At 39.7% G+C, this 19521-nt stretch overlaps 1 protein-coding gene across 2 annotated transcripts in view; it reads right to left on the reverse strand.

The window, feature by feature from the left end:
* Nucleotides 1–19521, reverse strand: part of unc5da (unc-5 netrin receptor Da) — a 226422-nt gene that overhangs the window by 20874 nt on the left and 186027 nt on the right. The window contains exons 9-12 of one of the 2 annotated variants that reach the window (XM_015045841.1): nucleotides 18111–18215; nucleotides 13730–13879; nucleotides 8629–8847; nucleotides 6759–6843 (exon numbers count right to left, since the gene is read on the reverse strand). In XM_015045841.1, coding sequence (XP_014901327.1) covers nucleotides 6759–6843; nucleotides 8629–8847; nucleotides 13730–13879; nucleotides 18111–18215 — 559 coding nt within the window. Of the gene's footprint in view, nucleotides 1–6758; nucleotides 6844–8628; nucleotides 8848–13729; nucleotides 13880–18029; nucleotides 18216–19521 lie in introns of both variants that reach the window. The other variant, XM_015045840.1, reaches the window with a different exon arrangement.

Consider the following 19521-nt stretch of genomic DNA (forward strand, 5'->3'; position numbering starts at 1 on the left):
CCTCTAACGTAACGTCCCAATAAAATACATAAAAATGTTTAAGGTTGTAACACGACGAAATGTGAAACAGCGTAGCTGAACGCTTTCATGAGGCACTGTACATCTTTACCTACTGGTCTCTGTGTAATTAGGACTTGGAGTGTAAAACTTACACATGAACACCGTAAACTCAAATCTCTGGACAACCATAATGAATCAATCTCTGACTAGCTGACGTGCAGACACACAGATAGAGGAAGATTAAAGCACCAAGACTAATGGACAGTGAGGGTGGGGAGGACAGGCTTTAGACCGGAGTGTGTAAGCTTTGTGGGTCGATGGAGCTTATGAAGGCTGCTCCGGCCAGCCTGGTGACAGATTAGCCGGGCCAAGCTGCTCTTGGCCAGGGGCCCAAACTTGGCTGGAAGCCCTAAAGACTGAGAGCAATCGATGGGACCACCATCAGTCATGCAGCTGGCCTGGCTGGATACCTCACGTACGCAGGGCACAACGCTGGTGCTGTTGTCGCTGCAGCAGCATGGGTGTTTCTCGGCATCATTAATATAACTGTGGCACAAACGGACCCTAACGTGAGCGCAGAGATGCATCGCAAATGTGGACTGTGTGTCAAATCATACACCAGCGGGGACGAACGCAAAGTATCACCCTTATAGGTTGTGATTTTATGTGTTTTATCCATCACATTTAAACTAATATCGGTGTTCAGTAATTATTCTGAAACCACTACCACTCCGTTCTCCATTTGTCTTGCATTTTAAGTTGTAGGAAGACGTGCAGCCTTAAGTAATATCGACAACACTCCTGCCTCGCCCTTTTATACAACCGATATTGAACCAAACACAATTCTGATCTACAGCTCAGTCAGCCTGCCAAGGAGTTTCTGGACATAAAGTCACCTTCCTAAAATAGTGACCCAAGTTATTTTTTTTGCCCAAGACATCTTATTTAAAACATTACTTAATCTCATACTACATTATGCAGAAGCTCTGTCTGTACTATTAAGATTAAATCATCATAGAATACCTAATGCTTTAAGTGGCTGCAGCAGACAACAGCCTGACCTTTTAGATTAATTTGACCAGAAGTTATTAATGACTGCGATCACTAATAGAAAGTGTATGAAACATTTAACTTTGATTGGACGTCCACGTTACAATTAAATGTGAAAAAACAAGAAAAGAAAATGAGACAAAAGAAATAAGTAACAGACTAAACTGTACACTGCTGATGTCAACACACACAATCTATAAAACATGAAAGCATCAACATACCTCAATATTGTGACAACAGTTGATGTTTCACAAAAAACTCCATATTTTTATCTTTACATTCACTTAAAATGGTTGTTTACATACCCAACACAAGAAGACAAAACATAGGAAACAAGAAAAAAACCTTAAACATGCATGGAAAAATTAGTATGTTGTTTAGAAATATGCATCTCTGTAAAAAAAAAATAAATTAACAAAAATAATAACAAAAAAGATGCAGTGCTTTCAAACCTCAAATAACGCAAAGCAAACAAGTTCATATTCATTTATAAACAACAATACTAATGTTTTAACTCAGGAAGAATTCAGAAATCAATATTTGAAGGAATAACCAGGAGGTTTTCAGTGGGGTTCAGTGGTCAGTGACTTCATTTTTTCCAGAGCTGTATATCAGCAGTGACTGAAAATCAAATGAAAGTTACAAAAGAAGCAATGCATATTCCCTCGTATGGACAATGCTTGTTGTCATTTTCAAATTCAAGTGCCTTAATACAACACTAAATCTCTCATTTGCATTCACCTTCAGCAACTTTCACCATGTCTGGGTGCTCTTCTTTAAAACATGCTAACTGAAGGAGTTATGAAAACTATTCAACTTTTAACAGATGGAGGATTTTTGTGAGTAAGTCTCAACACTAATTTATTATATTTCTGAATATCTGAATAAAAATGATTCAGTTCTGCTGGCAGCTGTGCAGTTTTCCAGCCCTGCATACGTCACCCGTAGACCAGATAACATGTTTGCGTTCGGACTTTTTAACCACCGTTATTCTTCTGACTCAGAGCGCTGTGAGAAGCTTTGTTTTTCATTATGCTGTTACCAATCAACAGTAGAAAATGAAAAGAATTGCAGTCCAAATGTAATTTCACACTTTCAGTCAGGCGGCACCTTGTCCGTACAGCTGCACTTCTGTGCTAATCAGCCCCCAGCTCAGAGGAAACCAAGGTTACCTGCTGTTGAGACTATGGTAATTAGCCAGACTGTCTGTGAACAAAGATTAAAGATGATTCTTTAACATCCCTGATTGTGGTTATGGGAACAAAGAGCTATCACTGCAGTCATTGTTGGTTACAATTTCAGTTGCTGATTAAGTACGGTCTCATGTGTGCAGATGAACATCATGCTGCGTTTCTGCATAAAACAAAACCTCGCAGGATGCAGTTTGTCAGACGTGTTGCTGACAATGCCTTACACGCTATCTATCATGTTCTGAAATAAAGCTACAGCGCTTATGGGCTTATGAATTGGGACCTTAATTAAAGCGAACACTTCTCACAGTCTGTATTGGACCAGGCAAGTTGTCAATGGAGGCAAATGGGAAAAAAAAGAAAAAGAAAGAAAGAAAAAAAAATCCTTCTCCTGTCTCTGTGAGTCTGGATTTAATCCACAGAACAGGATGTGAACAGCTGTGGTGTGACAGCCCTTTCTATCAAACAAATAGTCCCCGTGAAAACTGCTGACAGCACTTTATTTTATTACTAACTTGTCAAATGTTAATACCGAACACAAGTCTGCTGTATGATACCGCTGTGTGTTTTATGCAGGAAACAACAAGTTAATAAAAAAAAAACGGTACAGATTGAGTGCAGCTTCCATTCGAACCATGAAAAGCTTTGGACCGTTTTATATTAACACTAATTATTTCACATCAATATTTTCTCTTTTAATAGTGCCTTAATATGAAATACAAATACAATGTCTCACAAAAAGTTTTCATACCAGCTACACTTATGATGTAAACAGTGACTTATAGAAAATGCTGAGTAATTATGCTGAGATTTGCATAAACATAAGGAAATGTTGCAGAAATCTAATAATCTAATGTTTCCAATCTCTGAAGTCTATTTCTTTAAATGCACAATCAAATTCTGTTCTGCCCTCTTTAATGCAACTATTTCAAACAAAAGTCTCCTATTTTGTGAGTTGGTCATGAAAACCAATAGAGACAGTTGACTGTGGCTTTCCTGCATTTCCATTACCCAAGCTACAATGGGATAGTTTAGTTCAAAGAATATTCCTTTGTAAGAATGTCAAAGTCTTTTACTTTCACCCACAATTATGTACTAGTTTTTGGTTAGCTGGTCGTTTACTCAAAATCCCAGAAAATGACATTAAAAACTATAGCTGTAATGACGAAAGGCATAATTTAGTTGATACTTTTCACTTAAAGGTAAAGTACTGTAGTGGCCAGATTAAGATAAATCATTTAATCTAATCTGGTTAACAGCAGGGATAAGATTTAACTTCTGCTTTAACTATTTTTATACCATGATGAGGAGATTTTCGATAAATGCTTCTCACTTTGAAACTCTTCGTAAAGCACTCGGCATTTTCAGAACGTGTGGCCTGGTCTCAGTCTGGGAACATCTCAAGGTGAAAAAAGGGAATTCAATCTGGAGAAATCAATATTTTTAAATGAGCAAAGGCTCTTATGATAATGCGCGCAGTAAAAGATGTAGTGACAACCCCGGAGAGAATCACCATCATGCCCCTGTGCCTAATCTCAGCTCTGCTAAGTTTTTTAATCACTTTTAATTGATTATTTTTACAGCTTTGCTGCGTTTCGATCACTCGCTGCCGCTGCCCAATTGGAGCTGCCCTCATTAGCAGAAGGGAGATTTTCAGCCAAAAGCTCCACAGTCCCAAAGAGACAAATTTGCTGATAAACTGAAGAACATGGGGGGTGGAGGGAGGGGGAGGCACGAGACGCTAATCAGATAGATATTTCTCTGTGAGTATAGAGGAAACAAATGCAGTGCTTAGGGACTTATTAAATATTCACGACTCTTTCATTCATGTGATTCGAAAAAAAAAAATACAACTCTCTTTAGTTCTTCTCTTTATGTGTGTTGGAGGTGGCCATTATGTTGCACTGGGAAGCCAAAGAGAAAATCTGAAGGTATACTTTAGGGTTCGGTTGTAAAAGGAAAGTTTTAGCAATGAAACTTTGTAAAACTCGCTAAAAACAACCTTCAGCCAATGGAACCAATCGGAGACAGGTTTATTCCAAGTTTCGACACTACAGACTTTCTCTATGTGCACAACCAAGAAAGGCCCCCCTCGACTTATCCACTTTTGTGAGCCGTATCATATTAGGCGCGTTTTGCCACACGCCATGATTTCGTCCTTCAGCAACCTTGTGTCCCCTGCTGAGCTCAGAAAGTTCACACGCAGAAGGAAAAAAAAAAAAAAAAAGCTTCTTGATGCCTGGAGGACATGGGGAAGATCCTTTGAGCACCTGAAACTGAGCCGGAGCTGATCGATTCCTATTCTTTGAGAAGAAAAACAACGTCTTATGTAGATGACCGAGGTTTGAATGGGAAGAAAGGATCCAATTTCTCCCCTGGACTGTGCGGCTGTCAGAAGATAGGCTGTGACTGACAGCTCAGCGGTGCACGGATCCTGCAGCTACTTAAATGACAGCCAGAGAAGTAAACAGCATCAGGCTTATCAGAGCAAAGCAGCAGCTTGGAGGGCAACAGTTTGGCTGAACGGGAGCGACTTAAGGCACAGAAGTGTGCAACGAGCCTGCTAACTGTGCTCCGAGCCACGGCATCTATTCGACCTTGGATGCGTTTCCTTTCCCCTGTGACCCCAGGCATCTAATGGGTGTGTGGAAATGCAGCGAGATGACGGCTGAATTTCAGATGGAGCCAAATGTCACTTCTCTGCCCACTGCTATTTGGGTTCGCTTTGGAAATCAAATCACATTCAGAAGCACAAGCAGCTACTCATGTCCGTGTGATAACATCTTGTGAGAAACGGTTCGCACAGACATGCTGACATCTTGATAGTGGCTGCTTTAAATCAGAAACATGTCATAAGGCTGACTTCTGCTTGTAAGATGTCTTCTGAGGGTCTGTTGCCAAGCAATCAGACGTGTCAGACGCAGCGCCTTGCAAAAATGTTCATATCCGTAGAGCTTTTTGAGCAAACTTGGCTGTGCTTCTATGGATGTTTTTGGGGACTAATAAACACCAAGTGGTGCCTCATGTCGTTTACACCAAATTCTGATTGTACCGTCTAAATATCTCAGCTGAAATCAAGACTCTTAAGATGTTAATCCAATCTGACATTGTCCAAATTTGTCGAATAGGTGTAGATTGTAGCTCTTCCTCTTCTTCAGTCAGAGTCCTTGAATGTTTGAGAAGTTGTGCGTTCAGAGACGGTATTCTGCGTGACAAGTGGTTACTTGAACTACTGTTGACTTTCTATCAGCTGAAATCTAGTTTCCTACTTCTCTCTGACCACACAACTGACACTCACTGAATATTTTAAGACCGTACTCTGCACATCTTAGGACACGGCCATACCACATTTGTAATCTCTTACAGTTGATCCACGCCTATTTGGGGTTCAGTATTTCTGGATTTCTCTTAAAAGTTTTGAAAGAAAATGAAATTTGGGACGCTGAAACACCTAACCACAATGCTACTGGAGATGCTACTGGCTGGCAGCCAATCCAGGAGCTGCATTTATTTAGTTATAGGCACTGATAGACTGTACCCCCCAAAAGCAGAAATAAGGAAGATAGTGGATTTTAGCTTATTAATACCGTCTCTATAAATAGAGACAGTATTAATGTACTGTAAATATTAATACATATAAGGTATATTTGGTGTGTAAGCTGTTACTAAAAGCAGTTTTAGGTCTATTAAAGGGGGTATCAAGTATTTGTAGATCTTAGCTTTTACCTGTTAGCTAATATCAGGGGGTCCACTGTAAATAACATGCGTTGTTTAAACTCTAGCAAGTTGTCTTCACCACACCTCGATACATTAACATATTGGGTAGCTACTCCCTCCTTGATCTTTTATCTGTGTTAACAGGTAATTAAACAGGTGTACCTAACATGGTGGACGTCTGTGTTTGTGATCTTTCTCCACCAGGTCTTACTTATCGTGGCCTTTTCTCCCTGTCTCGCAACTTGGTGAAAATCTTACATTCTCCTGCTGCATCTGCATTCTGCAGCGCATCATACCCAATCTCCATCCATCTGACCAAACACCAGTTATCGCCTTCACACTGCAGAGTTCGCAGCACACGCATCTCTTACCAGTCGAGATGGAAAGAGATACTGTCACAGCTATGTCTGCAAATAGAAAACAGACTACCGTAGTCATGAAGTGTGTTTTCCTCCGCTGAGAGAGTTGCTTAGGGCAGTAATGCAATACGTCTACGGCTTCCAATGTATTTATGACACATCACATCCTCCCCCTGTGGAGTCGGCAAGATGACAAAAGACGGCAAGCTGAGAGGGGACATGTGCATCTGTAAGCCAGAATATGTACATTGCGTGTCACTTTGTGTGCTTCTTAAGAGAGCGAGTGTGTCGTCGCCTTTGTATGTTCCAGGCTCTTGTTTGGCAACGAGACAAGGAGACGGTGTCACGGCAAGATGGATGAGATATGCACGGGGAAGGGCTGAGAGATTAAAAGGAAGCAGCCTGAGAGGCAGACGGCGCCGCCTCTGTGAGAGTCCCTCACCTGCTGTCCTCCTGGTTGATGCTCATGTACATTTCCCAGGTAGTGTCTTCCGCGATCCCCCCGTGAGGCACCAGCAGACTGATACCTGCAGAGAAAAAAGGCACGCGAGAGCTGATCAGCAGGCAGCCGGCCGCGCACACACGTGGCACACACCTGCTCAGCTGTCAGGCCTCTTTACCGAGGGTGACAGCCAGCGGGGTGACGGCCCCAGAACGAGGTGACAGGAGAGAGTCTCAGAGGCCTTGTGAAACCCAGCGCTGCCAAGACTGCCTCTGTCGCAAGCAGACACACTTACACGCCGCATCTTTCTTAAACGCGTCCTCGCAAAAGCGTCGGCAGCGTTGTTTGGTATCGTAAACCAATTGCTACCAGTCTGGGGAGCGGATGAAGCTCCTGGAGGAACAGAATGATGAATGTTTGCCACGACTAAGTAGAAGTTCACACATTTCTTCATAGTGTTAATTATATGCTTTCAAGTACTGAATTAGGGGCAGTAATTCATATATATTTAGCTAAAGATGTTCTATATACAGCACAAGGCTGCTGCAGTTAGAAAAAAGTACCTTAATGTATTTTATTTGATTTTATGGAAGAAAACAAAAGAGTGGAAGGAAAAGTGGTCATATTCAATAAATTAGAGTATTTGTCCCAATAAGTCTCATTTGTCAGATTAAAAGTACATTTTAAAAGTAAAAACCTTTAAGTAGGAAGTAAACATGCTTTTTTGTTAGACCCACATTTTTTTGTTTTTTAAAGATAGTTTATTTTATTGATTTGGTATAATGTCCTAATTTTAAATGGCATGTTTCTTGTGATAAAAGGACTTTTAAATTATATTCTAATTTATTGAATGGGCCAGTATACGCCATACCTGTTGAGCTGATGCTTTTTATCAGCTGGGACATGTAAGCTGGTCAGCGTTCATATGGATAGAGCTAAATACAGAGTAAGTACTGGAGGAAACCCTTTTAGAAGCTACGAAAGACTTGAGAATGGGTTGGATGGTCGTTTTTAAACAGGAAACGAATGCTATACATTCAGCCGTAGCATATTGATGCATCAGAATGTTATTCCAGCTTTCCAATCAAAATTCCACATCTTGTGTTTTTAGACAGCAAATTGGTCCACTTAACATTTTCACATTAACCCTTTCATGCATAGTGGTCATTTTCTTGTGCTTCTTGTGGATTTTTATGTTATAAATGCACACAGACCACTGAAGTGGACACTAATGCATCATAAAATACACCATCAATTACTGGCCGTCAGCTGCAAATGCAAGAAATTATTTTTGTTACATCCAATATGGCCGACAGACACAAAAGCATGCCGACCGACCCGGTCCCTCCTTCTACTGCAGACGACCCTGACAGGTAAAAAAAAAAAAAAATATATATATATATATATATATATATATATTGATCACAAAACCCCTAAAGAACAATACTACTGATGTATTTTTCAAATAACTTTGTATTTGGAGAAAATTACAATTGATCACCTAAAAAAATTAAAAACAAAAAATAAAATAAATAAAAAATTACATTTTTTTTCCTTCCTTCTTTTTATGCCTTAAGAAAATAAAAAAAAAATTGGAAAAAAATCCTGACAAAGGATCATAATTAATGCATGAAAAACAAAAAACAAAACCACACATACTTTTCCTTCCATTTTACTGTCATCCACTGTTTTGTGTTAGATTACAACATAAAAACCAACCTCAATTTGCAAATTGAAAAATGATGGTGGTTTTGTAGATGACCAAAACCAAAACTTTAATCTTCTGCCACATTCACCTTCACCTACAGAAACCCGAGTTCACGCTCCCAGGAGGGTCGCATCAGATCAAATTGCCTCACAGTTGGCTCACCTGTGTTGGGCACCACCAGCCTGCCTCCAGCATGGCCAAACACCGCCGTTGCTTTGTGCAGAGGCCTGCTGAGCGTCTGAAAGACCCGCGGAGTGAAAAGGTTTTTGCCTCTCCTGCCCAGCGTTGTCCCTACTGCAACCCCTCTGTAGTCTGGAGCCAAACCCCGTGGAAATGTCTGAGGGTGGGACATGACGTGGTACTCTGCCCTTTCTGTCGCCCCTGTGGAAACAATGAACGCTTTGAAATTTTGCTTTCTGTAAACTTATGACCTCTGACGTCTCGTCAGTACAGCTGTTCAACCCGAACAAAAGGCGAGCGGCGCTCAGTAAGCAGCTTTGTTTACATTTATGACACGCTCGTAGTAAAGTGATTCGCCCTCTGACTGCTCACTAAAGCTAATCCTGAAAGAGCAGCCAGCCTGCCTCTGCCAAGGATTTTGCCTCCAGCTGAAACAACGAGCCTGAGGGAAGAGCAACACTTTGCATCCAGAGAACCAGCAAAGTAGAGTCTTTACACTGCAGATTCTATGTAAAAGGTGATTTTTACATCCTTCACGTCTAAGTTTCAGCATTTAGCAGTGGCTGTTTTTCTCTCTTGTGTCACACTAATACGTTTCAGATCGTCAAACAAATGGGCTTTTTAAATTTGCATTTGTTGGGTAAGAAAAGCTTTCCAAACTAACCAGACTCTAAGTAAAAAGCATGTCACACACACACTCCACGGATGTGACAGGCCTTGATGTTTCGCAAAGTAAAATTCATTTCTTAACATTCACAGACACGCAACACATCTATGTTATGTGTGTCAACATAAGGTTGGAGATTTAAAAGAGTGTGACAGCTGCTTCGGTTTCTCAGCCGCTGTTGTTGCTGGTGGCACAAATCCATAGAAAAACAGGGCAGATTTTCAAGATCGGCCATGTTGTGGTTTTCTGATAAAGGATGTTGCTCCGAGGAACTTTGCAAGACGGAAAAACTTTGTCAACTCATCAAACATCCACATCTGTTTTGTTCTTAGTCTTGTTTTGTACTTTCCTTTTGACATCGTTGAAGTTACCGACGAGGTCAATATCAATTCTGTTTATTTAATAATGTCAATGAATCTTTATTTGGAAGCTCAAATTATTTTTTTAAGCATCTAATCCAAATATACTTAAATATATTTAAAACTCGGTCCACTGAACGGAAGAGCTCCAGACCAGCAGGGGGAGTCGATCACTATGCCCTCAGGATTGATTTCCTCAATGTCCAGGAGAAAGTTGGAGAAAGGATGAAAAGGTGTTATACTTGTGTTTTTAATGACATAGTCTTTTATAATACTATAGAGCAACAAAATAAATACATAAATAATAGTATCTACTCCAGACTCCCCCTAGTGGCATGGAGAACTTCTGTTTTTGTGAAGCTTTATTTGCAGCTTTTCTTACTTTCTGTTTTTGCTATGTGTGGGTATTTATCTGTGATTGCAGCATTTGGTTTGCATTTGTCTTGTAGATTTTAGGTTTTCGCTTCTATTTTTTTCTAATTGCAAAATTTCTTGTTTGCAGTACATTCTGCTGTTTGCACCTGGGAGCCATTGTACAAAAATCCAGCATAATGCTCAAACTGGTATTTTTTAGGACTAAAGTTAAAACTTGTTTTTAATTACTTAAGTAGGAGCAGCATTCCTCCATAATAATGCTGCTTAAGTAAAAGGTGTAATAAAATCACTCCTAGATGTACTTTTTCCCCCGAAATGGTTACTCATGTAAAAGTAACTAGTTACTACCTTCGACTGAGAGCAGATAAATGATCCATATAAACAAAAGACCCTAATGTCAGCCCTTGTGTCAGAAGTCTTTATAGACAGAGAAATTGCCTGACAGTGAAACCCAAGGTTTATGAAACTGATATGTGACTGGGGTTATTTTTATTTTATTTTTTTGTGGTACACAACTTGTGACCAGTCAAGCATTTCTATCTGCAGAGTCGAGGTTTCTCAACCTGGCCCAGCCGATACTTCCAAATGCTTGTGGCTGAGCTGCTGCGGGTCATGAAATTGCAAGTATTTGAGAAATAAATTGGAGGTCACGTATTTTAATACCAGTTTTCTGGGCAGCGGTTTTGATGTGTGAGCTCCCGGGCCAGGTACCGCATGTTTTCTTGTTCGGTCATTATGTGCCTCGGCTGTTGCGGAGTGCAATTTATGTCTACTTGTTTACACCGACGTCAAAAGGGTAACATCCCACATAAGACAAAGACAGAGTGGAGTCACGCTGCTCAATCTGCCCTCAAAAATTGTCTCAATAGAAGAGATCAGGTAGAAAGAGAGCAGTACAGTGGCTCTGTGTTATGTTGTTTTCTGACAAAGGAACAGCCACGGGAAATAGCAAGCCAGTCATTGAAGAATTATGCGCTTTTAAATCTCAGGGCGTCATAAAAGCGGTCTGGTTATTATTAGGTCCTAACATTATTTAAACTGACCTCAGGTCTGCAGAAAATAATATTAGGCCAGAAGAAAGAAACTGTCAGAATTTAAGTCCAGCTTTGCTGCTTTCATAGGAGGTAAGAGGCAGAGTAGCAGGAACATGCTGCTGCTGAAAGCACATGATTAACACATCAGCAGTCAGGTCTACCCTGGAAAACCAGACCTGTTGGCTGCATCTTGGTCTGAAGAATGCCAATATGTTTTACCAAAGGCATAAGTGATTCAGATGAATTCAATTTTGTTTACACCACACATATCATTTCAGGACGCTTTACTGAGCGAAATGTCACAACGGACTGTGACTCTGAAAGCGTCTTAACAGCAGCAGCTTCTCTTTTACTGGTTTCATCCAGGAGAGAAACACGGCTAAACAGACAAGTTATGAGCCTGTAGGATGAAAAACAGAGTAGAGAGCTTAGCTGGTAACAGAAGCAGCTCAGAGACTAATGAAAGCAATTGTATCTCCCTATATAAAGTGCCACATGGCTGTTTTCAAACAATTAAAAGCCCGTCATTCTGCAGCGAGGAACATTAGGAACAGTTACAGAAGCATCAATAAAATAGATTCCTAAGGTCAGACTGTAAAATGTTTAGAAAACCAACCAGGTTCATATCAGACTCCACAGACTTGGCTTTTAAAATCTTATTGCTTATGGATCAAAACAGCTTTACAAAATATGGCTCATCTGTAATATTGCGGTTCATATCTGTGGTAGGCAAACAAATAATTGATGTCAATCTAACCTGTAATGCACTGTACTGCTGGAGAGCAAATCACATTTTTCAACACAAACTAACTATTGAACATGGGCACCTTCAGTCTCTCATAAACTCCTCTGTACACCAAGTTATTCTAAAAGTACGCAGCTGGTTCATCATTAGGGACACAATCTCCTACACAGAAGCAATTCTGCCACAACACGACCGAAAAAAGTGGAATCAGTGTGACCCAACGGCCCAGTCAAAGTACTAGATCTCAACTTGATCTGAACTTAAGAGCCTTGCAGAAAGAATTGCATGCAGTACCTAAAGAACTGAAGCAATGTTGCAAAAGATTCCACATAAAAGCCTACAGAAAATGGCCACACCAATTTACTGCTGCTAAAGGAGTTTCTACAAGTTGTTAGTTTTTCACACGTAGCATAGTGTTTTTTTTTTACTGTTTTGTTTCAAAGATATTGAGTGGAATTGGCTGTGTGATTTGGTATGCTCAAGGTTACATCTAAGCAATTTTAAAACCTTGTAAAGAACAGAAGCTGTGGTGCTGAAACAGAGTGTGCTTCCTTTTCTTAGATATTTAGAACTTCAAGAAATTAGCTTGAACTTGTTAAAAAGGGTGCAACATACCTCCTTTATGTTCAGTTAAGCTCAACTATTTAAAAGATGGAAGAAAAAAAAAAGACTGTGAGGTAGAAGTGTTACTGTTAAATGTGTAAGAAAAGGAGGCGTGAGTGTTTTATTAAGAATCCGTCTGCAAATGTTTCTTGAAGGTGGAGAGAGAGAGACTGACAGAATTTGGCAGCTCGTTCCACCAACAGGGAACCGCAAATGAGAACAGTCTGTGCTCAGACTGCTTCGTGTTTAGAGTCGGGGATTACCTGAGAGGAGCACGCCGTCATCTTTCAAAGATTTCAATAATTTCCCTATTCAATCTCAACTCATCTTAATGTTTCTTTTCAGAATTTTGCAAAAAAGGGAAATTTAGTAACGTCAGAAGATCCCCTGCAGGGAGAATATAAAGTATGACCATGAATCTCGTAGTACGCCTCGTCTAAACGAGTCATTAAAAACAAACAAAAACATGTAATTTCTCATTTTTTGTTGAACACGTGTCGTCAAATAAAGCTTTTTTTATATGCAAGTGTAAAATACATTAAAAGCATATTAAAGTGTTTCTAGGATGATGCGACTTTTTTTTTTTTTTGCGATTGTTGCGGCCTAAAATTACTTACTTTTTCAAAAAGTAGCAAGTTTTTTAAACTTTATTTTTGCCATAACCTGGTAGTTGACAAAAAAGTTTACATTGCTGCACATAACCTCTGCAAGAAAGACCTTTGACAATTTCAACATAGTTGATATTTAAAGTGAAAATAACATTTCCATGTACGTTCTTGAAATAGCTCTTAATACAAATAAAATGATGTCACAAAGAGTTGTCAAAGTGCAAAAAGAAAAAATACATATTGATCAAGTTGACAAGACGGAAAGATTCAAAATGGTTACTGCAAAAAAAAAAATTAAAAAGGCAAATGTTACTGTTTAGCATCTGTTTGGCTTTCAAGACACATCGTGAAACAGGAAGTTGAGTTGAGAAGAGGGCTAATGGGATTGGTTAAAATTCACTCAAGTTGCAGTGACTGATCAGAAAAGAGCGAAATACAGAAAACGTTAAGGGGACTGGTCAGAATTAAGGAAAAGGTGCAATGATTGCAAGTCTGAATGATGACTGAATTTGCATTAATAGTGGTGATTGCAACGTCGCAACTTCCTGGAGAGACTGATGTTAGCACTAACACATCGGAGAACACGGACTGGAGAATCAGGTTGTTTTGGATGAAAAGTTTCTTTAGAGACAAAATAAAATGTATTCAAAGAAAGGAGAATAAATCTCCTACTAGTGGTCGAGTTTTCTAACCTTTCGCCTTCAGATCGGGCAGCGGGTCGAGGAGTGAGTGCTCGGCCATTAACTCCTTGTCAATGGAGTCCTGGAAACATATGGGGCTGGTATATGTACGGGACACTGTGAGATCCGGCTGCATGGATGAGTTCATGAGCAGGGGGTTTGCTGAAACACACACAAAGAAAGAGTGAATTATGGACAGCAGCTAGATTTCTTTTAAAGACATTTCAACACATTGACTCTTTAGACAAGAGGGTTGTTATTACCAACTTATATAACCAGAGTGCATATCAATAAAATGTTTCTTTTTCTCATTGTGTGGAAATGACCATCATTTCTTCACTCTGGAACCAAGAATGTCATGCATTTACAGAAATAATGTCCTGCTTAGCAACGACAAACACGAGCAGTAGGCGGTGTTATCTGATAATCAACTTTCAAAACAGCTACAAAAACTTATATCTTTGCATTTAAATGGTAATAATGTCAGGGCATAAAGGAGAGGACACCTCCACTGAAAGATGCACCGACTTCCTCCAGCCAATATCAACAACACAAGGAAACACATGATTGTGAAATGAAAGGGAAGTGCATGTTGTCTTTATATCCGCTTCAAATAAAAGATGAGGAGGGCATTTATATTTGAAATGTCTGTTGTTCAGCGGGATTCATAATTTCCAAACAGAGGAACTCTGGCACAGCGGCAGAGAAACCCTGTGACCATCACAGAGAGCTGTTTAAATGCTTTCATCAGTGACAATAAAACCATAAGTGATACACATGGATGGTCAATGAATCGTACAATGGACCGGTAGAACGTAGCTCCAAACTTTCTTGGACGTTTCGTCTAGTCACAGATGTTTCTGATAGAGCACATCAAATTTTCAGTGGAAAAAATGCAACGTGGGAGGCGCAATGCTACTTGACAAAGCTACTGGCGAGCATTGGCAAAGCAGTCAGTCCAAGAGTTGATCGGCGTTGATCGGCTGCATCCCCAAAACCATTTTTAGAGAGAGTCTCAAGTATTTACAGTCTTTAGCTCATCACAGACGACTGTGGTCCTTAACTCCCATGAATACCACAAGTCTTAACTTGCACAAGTTAAGGCAATTAGCTTAAGAGATGCTGTTGCAGCATCTAACCTGTGATCTTCTATGGTGGCAGAATCATGTCAAAGTGTTGAGAGTGTAAATGAGATTCTGTGGAAGAAAATATCATTTCAGAGAAAGGGCATTAAGTGAGCATAACATATAAAATTAGACTAAATGTTTTTAGCTGTAAAGTGAAATGTTTAGTGGGTATGAACACCTTCACAAATAACGTTGTGACTTAATACTTTCACAGAAAAGTCTGTTCAAATAGTGCATAAAAGACGGGATTGTCTGCGAAAAAGAAATTGGATTCTTTTTTATTTGACAGATTTGATAAAATAATATTTTATTTCATATAAAATGACAACAGAAGAAACGGGACTGAAGAAAGAAATAAGATTTCAGACACAAGCTCAGCAAAGTTTATGTCGGTGTAAGATGTTCGACCGACTCTGGAAAGAAAAAACGAAAAAAAAAAAAAAACTGTAACTGATTGCTGTGATTTTACTTGTAGCAGCATATAACTGAGTGGCATATCAGGAGGGGAGCACATGCAGAATATTATGAGGGTTCAAACACAAGAAGCAGAGACCAAGATTAAAGCCTTCCCTGCCACCTGTGGTGTTATTAAAATGAACTTTGTTATGCCTGGCTGAGGGCTCCTGCTGCGGCCAACTATAATGCCTGTCTGGGAAAAAAAAATACACAGACAAAGCTAGAACACTCTAATGTTTTCTTGCATTTGCTGCATGAACGTTTCATCCCTGAACTTCACAAAAAAAACAAAAAAAAAAGAAATTGGAAACACTAATAAATTGAATTTCTAATCCCGCTACAATGAATAATTGATTCAGGGATTGTTGAACGCAGGACGATAAGTTCAAAAAAAGCTCCATACTCTAAACATAAGCCTTTTATCTACCATGTTGATTAATGCACTCCGCGGTAGGAGGACAAATATCTAAGTAATAATAGATAAGAGTGAAATTACACAGATTCTTTATATGTTTTACCATTTGTTTTCAACAAAGTTTTATGAGTCTGGCCGCGGCGTTGTTTCCAATAAGATTCAAAATGCCCTGCATGTTTTATGGATTAAGCCACATTATATCAGTCACTTTTACTCCGACTCAGACATTAAGAATCTCCAGTAAACAAACTAAAAAATTAAAAACCGTCAGTCTCATCCCAGCTCCTAAAGCATTTTAATAATTGATGCCCATTAGTTATGTCATAACACAAAGAAATGAATGCATAATTCATGACATTACATGAATGCATACACTGTATGGACTGTGTGGATGTTGCTTTCATTCAGAAACATTAGCATCAATATTCCAGCACTTTTTATGGTTTTCAAATTAAAATAAATACCAACAAGAAAAGGACAACATGCTTCATCCTTTGCTAAAATAATCTCTGCTTCACTGTTAATCTTTGGGAAAGTAAAGAGCTAGTGATGGTTTGTGTTTTGTGTTTGTTTCTTACAAAGCCAATCTGCAAGAGTGACATTTTTCTGTCTTTTCTCTCTCAACTTTTGTGTTCTTCTGGTATTTGAAGGGAAATGACATTTTTTATAATGTCTATGCAGCCAAAGAGTGACATTCAGAATGCAATATGCTCTCACTGTATTTATAAGGAACAAAACAGATTTGATTGGAGGGTTTTTTTTTTTTTTTGCTTGTGGCTCATTCAAACCATAAAACCAGCTAGCATGCTAGATGGCTGCATGGATTTTATTTTTATGCATCATATGGCGAAGTCACAAAACATAATTTTGATGATACCAACAATTTACAGCTTTTTTTCCCCACCTATATTCCTTTTTTACTCTCCTGATTTCTGAAAAGTAGGAAACCAACTGCATTTGGTTTCAAGTCTCATAGGAAAGTTAAACCTTACATGCTGGAGCACAGAGCCTCGGAAATTATTTGTATTGTCATTAATTATTTCATGATGATCAGTGTAAATAGAGCATTTTTTCAAATGAAGTGACCTAAACAACCTGGCCGTATACAAAAAGTAATCACGCCTAAATATGACAACTAGTGTGTCACCCTTGGTGGCAAATGGTGACATCAACCATTTGTGATAATTGGCAATGAGTTTTGTACATATCTATGGAGGAGTTAGGTAGAATCAGCCATACAGACGACTGTTCAAAGTCATGCCTCAGCCTTTATCATAAAATCTTAGAGTGTACTTTGACTAGGCCCCTCTAGACAGTTTTTTTTCCCATTTAATATGCTTCTGATCTTCATCCTGCTGCATTACCTAAGAAGGTTTGAGCTTAAAAAAATGACATCCAGAAGTTCAACTACAGGATTTTTTGATAAGAAATAAATTTATGGTTTCATCAATTACTGCAAGTTGTCCAGGTTGTGGTTAACTAGACCAGAATCAGTTGACCAGCGTAATACCCATAATGTTTTTTATCTGGAACTCTGTTAGTTTTTGAAACATATGCATCCTGTTACTAACACTTTTGTCTCGTCAGTACGCTGAATATTTCTGCAAAGGTCTTATTTAGGAAAAATAAATAAGACCTGAGTCAGGCGGAGCATTTATAAAACTACCAGGACATCATCCATCCATCCATCCATCCATCCATCCATCCATCCATCCATCCATCCATCCATCCATCCATCCATCCATCCATCCATCCATCCATCCATCCACACTCCCTCCCTCAGTGGGGTCAGGAGGGTTTCTGGTGCCTATCTCCAGCTAACGTTCCGGGCAAGAGGCGGGGTCACCCTGGACAGGTCGCCAGTCTGTCGCAGGGCAACACAAAGACACACAGGACAAATAACCATGCACACACACACCTAGGGACAATTTGGTTTTTGGACTGTGGGAGGAAACCGGAGTACCCGGAGAAAACCCACACATGCACAGGGAGAACATGCAAACTCCATGCAGAAAGACCGGGGCCGGGAATCGAACCCAGAACCCAGAACAGCTCTATCAACTGCGCCACTGTGCAGCCCGGTTTGATACTTATTTTAAGTGGCTATAAAAAAATCTAACAGGTTTTAAAGTGTTAGTTTGGCATACATCATGTAAACTGGTTCACACTCAGAAGTTTGCATGTTTAGTTCTGGGAAAGCAAGTTGGAATTAGCAGGTAAGATCTAAAACAAAGCTGGAAAACAATCTGAAGTCTCGCAGGTGAAGGTTTAGTTTGAGCTGACTTATCCCTGCGAGACTCGCTCACTGGCTTACCTTGACGAGACGTCTTGAAGCTGAAAGACTGGAAGCCCCCAGTGAGGGCAGAGGAGTCGATGACATCGACCCCGTACTCACTTTGGCTCCGCCGATACAGAGTGACGGCGACGATCAGCAGCACCACGGTCACCACTCCCGCAGCCAAGCCTGAGTACAGGGCCACATCACTGGTTCTTTCCACTCCTTTGAAGGTTAGAAGGGAAAAGTTAGACTTTCTGTCACAGTCTGGGAAATGTTATTGTGTCTAATTAGGACACAAGAAGCAGCTTCTTCCCTTAGAAGCCCAAGAATCCGTGTTGTTAAAGAATATTAAAGTTGTGGAAGTCGGCGGGAGGCAAATCTACCTCTGTTCCAAACTACATGAGAGCCTTTTTGTTTTCTATCCATTGCCTGCCTCCTGATACACAATTTTATTGTTCCTTTCTGCAGAGTTAAGACTACTAATGAGGAACCTCGGAAGGAAGGCGATTATAATCAACCCAACACCTGACTGTCATTTCAAACACCGCTTGGCTCTGGTGTTGGAGGCTCTCTGCTTTCCACTGGGATAATGTGACAAAACCAATTCATTAAATTAGCTCATCGGCGACGATTACACTCTATCTGCTCCCGCCAGTATTGCGGCGTCCAACTCCACAAAGAGAAAGAGCGAGAGGAAAACAGAAGCTGCTAGCTTGTTCTTGAAAGATAATGAGATCTGTGCTAAAAACAGGACATGCTGAGAAATCCTCTAAGTAGCCTGAAGCTCAAAGGGAAGAAAATTGACAAAATATGCAAAGCGGTATTAGCAGCTATAGTGGCAGGTTAATTGAGGGCTCAGGAAAGTTACGGAAGCCTGAATGCATTTTTCTTACCGTTGGTGACAAATGGAAATACTGATTGTTGTTAAAGGACAAGTAAGGAGAACACGAGCTTCTGGCTCCGTATGGATCAAAATGACACTGCAGCAAATTCCTCATTTCCCTAAACAGCAATTAAGCATAAACCAGTGACTTTGCAGTGGATATCCACTGACAGGTGTGACCTGGGACGCCAAACCGGATGAAGTCAAAATTATGAGACTTATTAGAGGGGAGCTACGTATTGATACAAGATGCTTTAAATGCTGCTTTTAACAGGAGCCTGCTTAGTTATCTTAGAACAGTATAGGTGCTAAATTCAGATAGTGATAAGAGATTGCACTGGGACATGAGATGCTCCTCTGCAGAAGAAAGCTCAATCAGCTGTTATTGATTCCTTGGGGGAAAAATATATGTGACTTAAAATGTCTGCATGTGTTATATAAATGGTCATCAATACTGCAGCAAATTCCAGCATGTGTTATTTCTTTTTAATAACATTGAGAAGAAAAATTACAACAATAACGTAAAAATGAGAAATATGATAAAGTGTTTTAACATGTTTGAAATTGAGATATTGTACTACTGCCCACTGTCAGAGATTTTTTGCATCTTAGAAAAAAAATTAAAAAAAGCTATTAATATTAAAA

Source organism: Poecilia latipinna, unplaced genomic scaffold (assembly GCF_001443285.1).
Source record: "Poecilia latipinna isolate Pla-1442-1.1 unplaced genomic scaffold, P_latipinna-1.0 Scaffold749, whole genome shotgun sequence".
In the NCBI taxonomy this organism is placed as follows: Eukaryota; Metazoa; Chordata; class Actinopteri; order Cyprinodontiformes; family Poeciliidae; genus Poecilia; species Poecilia latipinna.